This window comes from Urocitellus parryii, chromosome 2 (genome assembly GCF_045843805.1).
Source record: "Urocitellus parryii isolate mUroPar1 chromosome 2, mUroPar1.hap1, whole genome shotgun sequence".
Classification (NCBI taxonomy): Eukaryota; Metazoa; Chordata; class Mammalia; order Rodentia; family Sciuridae; genus Urocitellus; species Urocitellus parryii.
Genome location: NC_135532.1, coordinates 173,773,649 through 173,786,702, shown reverse-complemented (window position 1 = coordinate 173,786,702; position 13,054 = coordinate 173,773,649). Strand labels below are relative to the sequence as shown.

Genomic DNA, 13,054 nt, shown 5'->3' with positions numbered 1-13,054 from the left:
GTTGAAGGGTCCATGGTGAAAGTCTGGCTTGAAAAGAACAGGTTGTAAAATTATCTGGGAAGTGGGTGCTGTATGTGAGAAACAAGAAGACATGAGTACTGGAATAAGATTGATACAAAAGCAATGAATATGATGATGATGATGATGATGATAGAAACCAGTAGTTTTTCCACCAGCAGGTGCAAGAGCCTAAGAAGTTGTTCCTATGACAAGACTGGTGAGGACATAGGCTCTATTTGGGAATGTAAATTTAGGAATGTAAATCACACCACTTAGTCTTTCTTTCTTTCTTTTTTTTGGAACTGAGTATTGAACTTGGGGGCACTGGACCACTGAGCCACATCCCCAGCCATATTTTGTATTTTATTTAGAGATAGGGTCCCACTGAGTTGCTTAGCGCCTCACTTTTGCTGAGACTGGCTTTGAACTCGTGATCCTCCTGCCTCAGACTCCAGAGCTTCTGGGATTATAGGTGTGGGCCACGTACCTGGCAACTTAGTTTTTATAATATCACAGATGCCACCACAAGATATAATTAAGATATCTAATGTCATCTTTTGAAAAATACCTTTCTGTTGGCATAACCTTTGTGTTCAGTAGAAATCCCTTTATTTCTGTCACTTAGGGCTAGATAATCATACTAGCAAACACAGATTAAGTCTGCCTGGGAAGATTGGTAGGTTTTAAATTAACTAAAAAAAGCTTCTGATAGTCTCTTTAGATAATTATCAAGCACTCCTAAGAATTTTTCTTTTATAGCCTCTAGCTTTACTTACTTTTGATGGGTCTGACACAAGTATACATCTTAAGTTACTTTAAAAGAACTATTGTCTTGGAACTGGGGTTGTGGCTCAGCCAAAGAGCACTTGCCTAGCACATGTAAGGCCCTGGGTTTGATCCTCAGCACCACATAAAGATAAATAACATAAAGATATTGTGTCCAACTACAACTAAAAAAAAAAAAAAGAACTATTGTCTTTCCTTTTAAATATCCAAGTATGACTGTACTTTGGTTATAACTCTCTTGTCAGGTGTTTAAGACCAAGCTGGTCAAATTGAAGTTGTTCCTATATATTAAGAGTCATCTGAGTTTCCTTTGGGGTTCACTCTTGGGAACTTGGGAGAAGCCTCTTACCTTCTCTAGTACCATCTGCCAAGATAGTTCAAGGTCTTGCTGACCATGTAGTGGTTTCCCTTGGAAACATCAGGAATGTTTTCTTCTCCAATGACCCTCCTTTTTGCAGCATATGCACTAGTTGGCTTTCTCTTCTGTGGGGTCCCCTTGACCCCATCGATCGGGAAGTCATGTGGCCCAGAGTTGCAAAGCCCCATGGAGAAGTCCTTCATTCCCTGGGTTCAAGCTGACCTCAGAAGGCAAGAGCCAAATATTGGCTATTTTCTTTTTTGGTCCTTTTACTTCCTTAACTTTAGTCTCCAAGTTTTGGTTTTAAACATCTAGCAAACCAGTTTTACCAGTCTTAAAGTAGGAGTACTGGGTTTTAACCAAATTCTATAACTTTACAGTTATTTATCCCTTCCATTAAATTGGGGTCAGTTAGCCTTATATCCTGTCTGTTCTATGGGTAATGGCCTGTTATCTCAAATTGACTTGGGCTGTTATATTAGAAGTTGTATGTCTGCAAAGCACAGACAATAGTTATAAAGTTTACAAGGAAAATACAAAATGAAATTAACAAGAGTAAAAAAATATTTAGTTTGTATAATATTATGAACCAAGAAACATCATTTTTATAATCCCAAACCTTTACTTCAAACTTTAGTTTGAAGAGCACCAGCTTTGTAAAATGCTCTTCTAAGCCTTATATTTTAAAGATTTGTATACTTGGAAGATATGACTACATTAGTATACAAAGAGACCAGTAACAGTGTCACAATTATACTGATGTTCTTACGTTAACCGAGTTTAACTTTTAAATATCAATTTAGAATCTGTAGTGTAATACTCTAAAATTAAAGTTGTTTAACCAGAGTTTTACAAATCCCAATTCCTTTAAGATAGTTTCACTAAATAATAAAACTTAATAGATAAAAGAAATTATTTTGTTGGATTAGAACAGATTAATGTTTTAACAAATCCTTGTTACTTTAACACATAGAGGTTACACTTTGGTTTATATCAGTACATTAATATTTGACCTTAGGAAAAAACTCAAATTAACTTTTAATTGATTGTGCTAATTATAGCCAACTTAGTCATACATAAACTCTTTGAGACTTACCCTCCACAAACCTTGTTCAACTTACTTAGACATTCTACAACTTTTTACTTTACCATACAAAGACTTTCTTATTCAGAAACATTTCTTTTTTTCTTCTACTTTCCATATTAAAATATATTTCCATACCTAGAACTTTCTTATCTCTCTCTCCTAGTTGTTGACCCCTTATTAAATTTACATTCTGAAACAATCCTCATGAAATTTCTGAATTTAGATAAATGACACCATTTTAATAAGTTGAAATACGTTTGCTTTTTTTACACTACTTCAATTGAAATACAACTGAAACCTCTTGTACTTTGGTATATAAAATTACACCTGATAGAATCTTAATTCTTAGTAATCTTGTTTTTAGTGAAAACAAAGAAATCTTAAGCCTTTTCCCATTTGCCAATTTATGAAAACACATTTGACATTTAAATATTACTTTATGGAATTAAAGAAGTTAAGAGTACTTGATGATATATTTAGCAGTTGATGTTTTAGCATTTTAACTTTGTAAATTGATCAGATATCTCATCTCTCAAATACATTTATGAAGATTAATCCCATTTATGCTAAATATAATTTACTTATTTTTAACTGTAGAAACCAAGATATCAGACAAGTGTAGTTAACAGTATTGGCCATCTCTTCCCTGTTGAAGAAAATTCATAGAAGCAATGTATATTACATTCTAGATATTTATAGAAACGAACACTCTGTTAATTGTCTTAATCACCTAGAAAAACTTGTAAGTTAGTCATTTTAAGGACATCTTTACTCTGTTTACCTAATTTAAATTGAACTTCCTTTTTTTAAGTCCTATGAACTAAAAGATATTTAGACCCATTTCTCATGTAAATTTTAATTTATGAAGTACTCACATATCTATATGTCAATTTTGATACCATGTACATGTATATAGACACAAGCACATATGTAGACACAACAATACAATACAGAGGTGTGCACACATACATAACACAGGCAGGAAACAAAGATCTTGTAGCTTTTTGCAGGTAGATTTTCAGATAGGAGACAATGCTACAAATGTTTATTTAAGCCTCTATTAGATTTAACCTGTTAGAAATTAAAATAGAGCCTATTAAACTTTTACATTATGATATAACTTTAGGGAAGGCCAGGGCTGGGGTTGTAGCTCAGTGGTAGAGTGCTTAAAAAATTATATATTCTAAAGGTAAAGAAGACTTATATATGAGATCATTCCATTTTCCTCCCTGTGCTGTAGTGTTTAGGGAGGAACTTGGTACAGGATGGTAGAGTGCAAGAACAGATAAGATAGCCATTTAGGTCCCACAGTGACTTGAATTTAAAAGTGACATCTTTTTGGTCTCTAAACTGGTTTTGGATAATTGCCTCTGTAGCTTACATTTCAGATGCAATTCTTGGAGAGAGAGACATCTGACAGAAAGCCAAAAAGCTTAAAAGGCAAAACCTAATATATAGGGAGGGCACTTTAACCATTTATTTTCTGTTTTATAAAATCAGTCCCTTAAGTTGTGGTGCTAGAGTTTATGTTTCTTTGGACATTCCCCCAGTTGGTAATCAGGCCAGGTTTGGATGCAGAAAATTATACGACATCTCCTTTTTCTATCTATGATTAGATCATCTCCCAGGCCTGACAGCAGAAGAAAATGAGGTGCTTTTTCTTGAGCGTCTGTGGATCAAACTTATCCCAGTGTTTAGTGTGCAGGCTAGTGGTGAACCTGGCATAACTGTTGAGAATGAAGCTCCCATCTGAGTGACATAAAACAGAACTCATGTCCTATGCCACAGAAAACTGTCCGTCCGTTTTATTAGGGACATCTCTCTAAATGAGCTTCTGAAGGTCAGAAAAACCCACTCTCACTACCTGGTTCTGCTGGATTTATTGCTGTCTCACCAGCAAGAATAAACAAGGGTCTCTGCTTGGTGTATGTCAAAGACTTGGGGGGTTCAGACTTAGCAGCCATGACTGATTCCCTCCTGCCACTGTTAAACTTCCAAATGTGATGACCTATGAGGAAAAAAAAAACAACCTGACCTACAGTGGGGTATGTTCCTCTGCTTTGTGGGCTAGAAGAACACTCAGAGGTTAAGGAGGACATCTAATGGTTGTTAGATGCTTAACATCTTTTCCCCTGAGGAATCTAAGCCAAGGGTAAATTGAAAAGGGTGTGGATTTGAGTCTCGCTTTTTGCAGCCAAAGAAGCTAGGGAGGCACACAGGAGCACAGAAATAACAATGGGGAGAATCCCTACAGGTTTATAAAGGCTTATATGCAAACAAAGGGAACCCAGGCTATACCTTACAAACCACTCCACGTAAAATGGCTCTTCTATCAATGGCTGGGTCTGATCAGTAAGGGGAGGGGAGTGATCTAGAGGAAGGAGCCCAAGAGAGTACATGTGTTACTGGGGTGTTTGCTCAGTACCACGATTGACCAGTCACAGTGGGATACCCCTTGGACTGTAAGAAGAGGAGGCTGGAAGAGAAACTTTGAGATTCACTGGGGAGTAGCCTTGTCCAGAATCTCATAGTTGTTTCACCCCTTTGTTCATCTATGCATAACCAAAGGCAAAACATATTTAGGATGGCTGTCTACTGATGCCAGATACTCCCCATGTCTGGATAGGACAGCGAGAATGGCTTTGGAAGAACCCAATATGCCTGACCTGCAGGACAAGTAATTAGGAGTCACCAAAGCCACAGCTTGCATTTAACTAGCTGACAGGTGCCCAGTATCGTCCTCCAAAAAGAAAAAAAGAGACAGAAAAGGCTCTCTTCAGATGTGAGGTACAAAGGAGCTTAGATGATCCCACCCCCATCTAATACCAGTCTTGGAAATCAGGATTGGGTTCTGTCCTTGTTTCCCCCATTGTTGGGGGATTAAACATCTGAGAAATGCCAATGCAAGCATAGAAAGCAAGTTTTGTTTAAGAGACAGAACAGAGATAGACTTCTTTAGAAATCTAAATCTTTCCACCCTTGTGTTCTTTTTTTTTTTGGTACCAGGGATTGAACTCAGGGGTACTCGACCACTGAGCCACATTCCAGCCTTATTTTGTATTTTATTTAGAGACAGGATCTTACTGAGATGCTTAGTGCCTTGCTTTTGCTGAGGCTGGCTTTGAACTCATGATCCTCCTTGTAAGGTCAGGCAACCACAGCGGCCAAAAGGAGGCAGATTTAAAAAGGCCTGTGATTGAGGCTTTTTTGAGATTTCGCTCCCAGGAGGAACTATCTTATACTGACAGAGCAGGTAAGAAGAGGGTCTGAGAAGAAGCATGCTTGGGGCTGGACCGGACTAGAATTTTTATAGGCTTAGGGCAGAAGAGGAGGGCTTGGTACAGGAAAAGGGGCTTTTAGAGTCCCTTGTCCTGCTGGGGTGGTCAGGGGAGCTGGCTAAGATCCAGGATTGGCCAGGAGACCCCGGTGATTGACAAAGAGGTTCCATTAGCGCCTGATTGGTGGTTCTTTTGTGGGCACTGGCTGCTTGGTGCTTTGTTCCTAAGTCACCGGCATCGACCTGACACTCCTGCCTCAGCCTCCCAAGACTCTGGGATTATAGGCAGGTGCCACTGTGCCCAGCCCTTGTGTTCTTTTTACCCTAGAATAATGTTACTCTTTGCAGAGTATTAGTTATAAACAATATAAGGCCTTTAGAAAGGGACTTTTAGGTGGAACAAACTGTTGCAATTTAGACTATGAAGTTTGGTAGTCTTAATTTGACCGCTTGTTACTCTTCTAAAATCTTTTTCTGTCTGTTCTGTTTTATGTTAAATAATCAAGTAGCTGATTCAAAAAAGACAATAAATGGAAACCCAGCTTTTTTCTGCCTAAAGAAGGACATCTGGTTAATTTTTCCAGTAGTATTGCATTCATCTAATTTGTAATGGGGGGAAATTTGAGAATGACAGGTGTTGCTCTTACTAACATGCTGGAAACAACGGTTACAAATCAAGGATTGTAAGGTTTACCTGATCAACAGCTACTTGGTAAAGAATGGCTAACTCTTGCTAGTTATCCTCAGACTAATTCAACACCTTCTGAACCACATGACTAGTATAACATCCTGTGTTTATCAAAGACTTAGGGTTAAGTCTTAGGAAACTGAGATGCCAGAAGACTGGGGAAACACTTGAAGTGGGCAAGAGGAGCATCTGAGTTGGTTTAAGAAAGGATTCATTGATATTGTTTCTCACAGCTCCAATTTACCCACCAAATCAGGGTGAATACTCAGAGAACACTTAAAAGAGAGGGTTATGCAGAGAGGAATGGTCACAGAATACCAATTTCATTCATCAAATAGGAGATATTGAGTAAATGTATTTTTGTGATGATTCTTTTATTTGGATTCAGGTGAGCGGCCTGTGAGAGTCTATGCAGATGGAATATTCGACTTATTTCACTCTGGTCATGCCCGGGCTCTGATGCAAGCAAAGAACCTTTTCCCTAATACATACCTCATTGTGGGAGGTAAGAAAACACTTGATGATCACTTTAGATGCTGTTCAGAAAATCATAGTAATCTTATTTGCTTTCTTTTATGTACATTAGACCTTTTTTCAGTTTTTAAATAAAGAATATAATACAGCCTCTCTAAAACATGAAGTCTGTGAGACTCTCATCAACTTGAGATGTCCAGTATTTATCTCACTGTTTTTAGTTGAGTTTCTGTAGTCATGGGAGCAATACTGACCTCAGTTGCCTACTTAAGAACAGCATTTGCTCTAGATTTCAGCTTATCATTTCTTTTAATCAGTGAAGTACAATGGTGGGCCAGTCTGGTCTTATACAAATAAAACAGGGAGACATATTTAAGAACTTGATTGATGCAGAAATACACAGGCTGTACCCTCTTCTCCAAAGCATGAGCATGATATTAGGAAAAGCACTGCTACCCAGATGGTTGCAGTGCTAGGAAGTGGGAAAAGGTGGGAGAGGTTGGTGGCTTAGGAGGGTTAAGCAAAGGGAACCTTGGCTTACAACTTTATGATGCTATGACCCAGTCTGCAGTGATGAGCTAACACACAACTTTAAAGGCTTCACGGTGATGAATGAGAATGAGCGCTATGATGCAGTGCAGCACTGTCGCTATGTGGATGAGGTAGTAAGGAATGCCCCTTGGACCCTGACACCTGAGTTCCTGGCAGAACACCGGGTAAGAAATGGGGCACATTTCCATTCCTTGTTCCAGAATGCCCTCCACTTTCAAGGCACTTGCGCTAGTTTTCCACTAGCCCTATTTTACTTGCACCTTCTGTGTAAGTTTTACATTGTTAGTAATATTACTAACAATAGTATTCATCCCTGACATTTATATGGGGCTTGATGATTTATAAGCACTTTTATAATCATTATATTCCATTTTGTTCCCCACAACAGTCTTGTAGGGTGGTTATTATTTCCCCTTTATATATAAGAAACAAGGTCCTGGGTTGGGGTTGTGGCTCAGAGGTAGAGCATTTGCCTAGCATGCATGAGGCATTGGGTTCAATCCTCAGCACTTCATAAAATAAAAAATAAAGCTATTGTGTACACCTGTAACTAAAAAATAATAAAAATACAAAAAGAAAAAAAAAGAAACAAGGTCCTGAGAACCAAATAAACCTGCTCAAGGTTATACCATTAGTAGGGCTGTAATTGTACTCTTCAGTTATGTGATGTCCTCATCTACCACCACTGTGGGTGTATCTGCCCTTATAGCATACCAAACTCTTCAAAATACCTATAACCCCAGCTAAGCTCTCAAGAGGTTCACATTCCAGGAAATAAGACAGATTTATATAGACTTCTCTCAGGTTCACTTAAATTTAGTTTCAGGTCTTTGATTTTGAGCTAGAAATTGTGTGGGATCAAAAATCAGGGATGTTTCTCATTTTATCTCATGTAATGAGTTATAAAATCCCATACCTCCTTTTACATTATCCTGTATTAAAGCAACAGGTTTCCTACGAAAGGATGGCTGTAAAAGATTAGAAGGATTTATCAGGCTAGATTGGAGGCCCTCAACCTGGAGGAACCAGAAAATATATTGTCAGTTCTCTACAGGAGTATGCATAATATAGCAGGTGAATTATTCAGTGAAACAGGAAAGAACAAAAGTAGCTAAAGTGCTCCTAAAGCAATACTTGGGTAGGTCTGGGGCAAGAGGTATTTATTAGAAATAGATGGGATTAAGACAGACCTTTTATAGTTCTAGTTTTCCTGTATTAAAACCTAACAGCCAGTGGCAACAAAGATGATGAGCAAGCCCAGGTGGAAGTATGGGGTTAGGGAAACTTCCAAGTTCCATTTTCTCCTTTTTAGTGTATCTCAATCATGAGGGTTTTTTGCCCTCCATCCTTTACTTTGCTGCCTCTGGACTCCTTACAAGTTGTTCATGGGTAATTGAGATGTTAGCTGAGAGTCCTGATGAACATGCTTCACATGGTAGTGGCTTCTGGGAGTTTAGTATAGCAACATGGTAATTACATTATTCAGGCCTATTCAGGAAGGAATAAATAAGTGAAGTTTAGCACGGGTCTCAAAAGGATTATTGATCCCATTGTCATTAATTTTTTTCTACTCTTGCAAAGGGTATTGACAGTAGTAAAATGATAGATCCTGAGACCTAAAAGTTCTTTTATAGCTCTGGGTTTTGCATTTCTCAGTAGTACAAATATATTTATTCCAGTAAAAGGCTCTTGGTTGCTATTTTTATATTTCTTCATTTTTCATGAACTGAGAGAGAAGCCAGTTGACAAAGAAGTGACCTCTATTAGAAACCCTTATTTTTGACAATCCTTGTAGACTCAGGAGGATAGGAAAATTTCCTTTTTTCTAAAACTCTACCCATTAACTAGCTCACCAAAAAATCCTCCTCCCCACTGACCACAGGATGGTGATTGGTGTACAGAGAGAGGTGACACTTCTAGTAGAACATGGAAAGCAGCTAGAAAAGAAACTGGCTAATTTTTTATTTATAATCCATAAATAGTTAGGTTGGGTAGTTTGTGAATGGATTGTAGAATTTATCAGCAAAAAAAAAAAAAAATAAAAAATAAAGAAAAAGCCCATCTGAGGCCTGGCCTCTGCTTATTGTCCTTTTTCTAAGCCTAGGAATATTTACAGGGTATCTCTGAATAGTAGCTACTCTGGATTTTAAATGATGGTTCCTTATTTTCAGATTGATTTTGTAGCCCATGATGATATCCCTTATTCTTCTGCTGGGAGTGATGATGTTTATAAGCACATTAAAGAAGCAGGTGAGTAAGCTGATGTACATCCTCACTTTATGGGTTCTTGAGCAGATTCAGCCTTCAGAGATTCAGCCACATCACTACTTTTCAGAGGAAAATTTGCACACTAAGAAATTCAACATCCTAGTCAGGCGTGGTAGTGCATGCCTATAATCCCAGCAGCTTGGGAGGATGAGGCGGGAGGATTTTGAGTTCAAAGCCAGCCTCAGCAGTTTAGCAAAGCCCTAAGCAACTCAGTGAGACCCTGTCTTTAAATGAAGTACAAAAAAGGGCTGGGTATATGGCTCATTGGTTAAGTGCTCCTGGGTTCAATCCCTGGTACCAAAAAACAAAAGAAATTCAACATCCTCTTTTAAGTCACACTTTGGATAAAAGATAAAGGTGAACATAGCACTGACATTCATCAATTCTTGCTCTAAATTTCTGAATTTTAATCTCAAGTTCAAGTAGTCCCATAATTTTCTTAATTTTAGGGCCATGTAACTCCTCCTTTTCTTAGGCTTGGCTCTTGATTCAGTCCCTCATCTATATGCCAATATCTCTAGATTTCACTTAGTAATAATGGAGTCTGCTTTTTTGAGGAAAGGACAGAAGTGTTGCTTCCAATTTCCATCTAGTCCTCTTTCTTAGTATACCGGAACTTCATAGTGTTTGTCTGTATGTGTTCTTGAGTTAGGCATGTTTGCTCCAACACAGAGGACAGAAGGTATCTCCACATCAGATATCATCACCCGAATTGTCCGAGATTATGATGTGTATGCTCGACGGAACCTACAGAGGGGCTATACAGCAAAGGAGCTCAACGTCAGCTTTATCAATGTGAGTTTCAACCTCATTTCAGAGTTCCCTGGCTCTATAGGACACATGTTGTCTCTGACTTCATCTATGCTGAACATGCTTTTCAGTCTTCTGTAATTGTCACAATCCAAAGCTAATGAATGCCATTTTACAGAAAACATCATGCTAACCTTTTCACAAACTAAGAAAGAAGCAGCTTCTGCCTTAATGGCTCAATATCAACATACTAATATAAGGACATACAGCAAATTAAATAAAAATATGTAACACATAGTACACTCTTTATATTAATACATTTAAAATAGTTGCTCTTCACCTTTTTATTTTTTGTTTGGATGTTCTTTTGAAAATCTAATGAAAACTATAGATCTTCTCCCTGTGTAGATAGTGACATACAACATTCTGCATGTAATTTTCCCACATGGACCCAAGTTTTGTTTTGTTTTTGTACCAGGGATTGAACTTCAGGGGCTCTCGACCACTGTATCACATCCCCAGCCCTATTTTGAATTTGATTTAGAGACAGGGTCTCACTGAGTTGTTTAGTGCCTCACTATTGCTGAGGCTGGATTTGAACTCAAGATCCTCCTGCTTTAGCTTCCCAAACTGTTGGGATTACAGGCATGTGCCACCATGCCCAACTCTTAAATTTTAACTTATGAAAGCTTAAGTTTATCTTTTTTGCCCTTCAGAAACACCATGTATTTTGTATATAAAATATGTCTCAATTAAGTTGATTTAAAAAGAAGAAAGCTACTAACTATATTTTCTGTATTATCAGTTGACCATGCTTCCTCACCTGCTCCCAGCTCTGCTATAAGAGGTGAAATGGTTTCAACTGAACATAATTTATCTGCACAACTGGACCCTAACTACTTATTAATTAATCTGTTATAGAATCTTTATTTTCCCACAACTCAAAGTGTTTAAAAATCCTATGGGGCAATGGATGTAGCTCATTGGTAGAGCACTTGCCTAGCATATGTGAGGCTCTGGGTTCCATTGCCAATACCACAGAACAAAACAAACAAAACACCCATTAACAACCCTAAACATACTATCTTTCTTCTCCTCTTTCTTTTCTTCTTGTTTTTCTTCTTATTAAACCAGGGCCTGTGTACCTAAGCACATGCTCTACCACTGAGCTACATCTCATCAATTCTCCTTCTTCTTTATGATCTATAAATTAGGAGGATACAATTTTATTTGACTCAATATTCCTCCCCTTCTACCAAAGGATTTATACCACTTTCCCTTGTCTTTAGGAAAGTTGGTAGGACCAAAGAGTATCAGCTTCATTTTGCAAATGAGCAAATGGGCCTCTAAATACTAAAAGATGAAACACACAACTCATCTAAAATCACAGAATAAGCCAGTGATGGAAAAATAATTCATTAAGTAAAGATCTAGTACTTCCACTTCCAATCTATTATAATTGGCTTATTCTTGGCAATTTTGTGCAATGATCGTTTTGCAGCCTGTATAAGTTTTGGTTATATCTTTAAAAAAAAAAAAAAAACCTGACTTCTTTTGGCTATATGCCTGTTTGTTACTGGGCCTTGCATGTATATTTAGTTTAGTTCTTTGTTTAGTCCTGGAAACTTAGGAGTATATCTTTTCTGTTATTGTGCTAAAGAAGTATAGGGTAAATTTTAAAGATTGAAAAGCATATAGGAGCCATTATTTTTTTTTCTTCTGGTAGGGAAGGTCAGAATGAGTATTATTTCTCAAAATAGTTATTTCTTTGCCTAGGAGAAGAAATACCACTTGCAGGAGCGTGTTGACAAAGTAAAGAAGAAAGTGAGAGATGTAGAGGAAAAGTCAAAAGAATTTGTTCAGAAGGTGGAGGAAAAAAGCATTGACCTTATCCAGAAATGGGAGGAGAAGTCCCGAGAATTCATTGGAAGTTTCCTGGAAATGTTTGGTCCGGAAGGAGCACTGGTATGGTTCTTTCCCACTGGACGATTTGGGGAAATTCAGGGAATTTCAATGTGGAAAGATTCCTTGAACAGAAAGGGACCTCAACATTAAGAACATATCTAATCTGTTTCCCTTTATCTGGGTTTCAACTATTCCACAAATAGTTCTTCAAAATCTTTACAGAAAGAAGTTACACATTTTCCTAAATAATTTTATCAGCCTTCAATCTTGAAATCTGGTGACAAGACAAGCAAGTCTCCTTGCCCAGCTTACTTCTACATTATAGTTTTAAGTGTAAGGAAAGGAAAGAATAAAGAACAGTAAAAAGAAAGCTGCCTTCACTATAAAAAATGCTATGGGATCCTGGGTGAAGTGGGCCTTCTGTCTCTGAGGAACAGCAGAATCTTTTCAAACCAAGCAAAAGATTCAGCAAGTGATGCTAGGTTAGACATCAGGAAAGATCTGACTATGTGGGTATTTGGGAAGGAAATGGGATTTTCTAGAATGGGACTATAAACTAAGTAACCTTTGAAGAACCTTTTGACATAGAAGGCAAGGATTTGGTGACATTGGAAAGCTCATGGAAACTTTTAAATTAATAGAATAGCATAGGCCACTTTAGGGAAGAAGTTGCTTAGAATTGTATCTATGTCCCTCCTCTTGTTTGTTCAGTCATGTTTAACATTGCAGGGGCTAGGTGTTGCTCAGTGGTAGAGCACTTTACACTTAGCATGCATGAGGCCCAGGGTTCAATCCTCAGTACCCACCCACCCCCACAAATGCAGGGAGCACTCATGATAATTCGAAGTCTCAGATTTTCCAGTGGTGATTTAGTAGGATTCATAAATATCTTCTAACTCTTCCTTTTGG

At 37.9% G+C, this 13,054-nt stretch overlaps 1 protein-coding gene across 1 annotated transcript in view; it reads left to right on the top strand.

Annotated features, from left to right (window-relative positions):
• Pcyt1a (phosphate cytidylyltransferase 1A, choline) overlaps positions 1–13,054 on the top strand; it is a 58,969-nt gene that overhangs the window by 42,315 nt on the left and 3,600 nt on the right. The window contains exons 4-8 of the mRNA XM_026394144.2: positions 6,585–6,701; positions 7,235–7,386; positions 9,394–9,472; positions 10,143–10,285; positions 12,017–12,205. Coding sequence (XP_026249929.1) covers positions 6,585–6,701; positions 7,235–7,386; positions 9,394–9,472; positions 10,143–10,285; positions 12,017–12,205 — 680 coding nt within the window. The remainder of the gene's footprint in view (positions 1–6,584; positions 6,702–7,234; positions 7,387–9,393; positions 9,473–10,142; positions 10,286–12,016; positions 12,206–13,054) is intronic.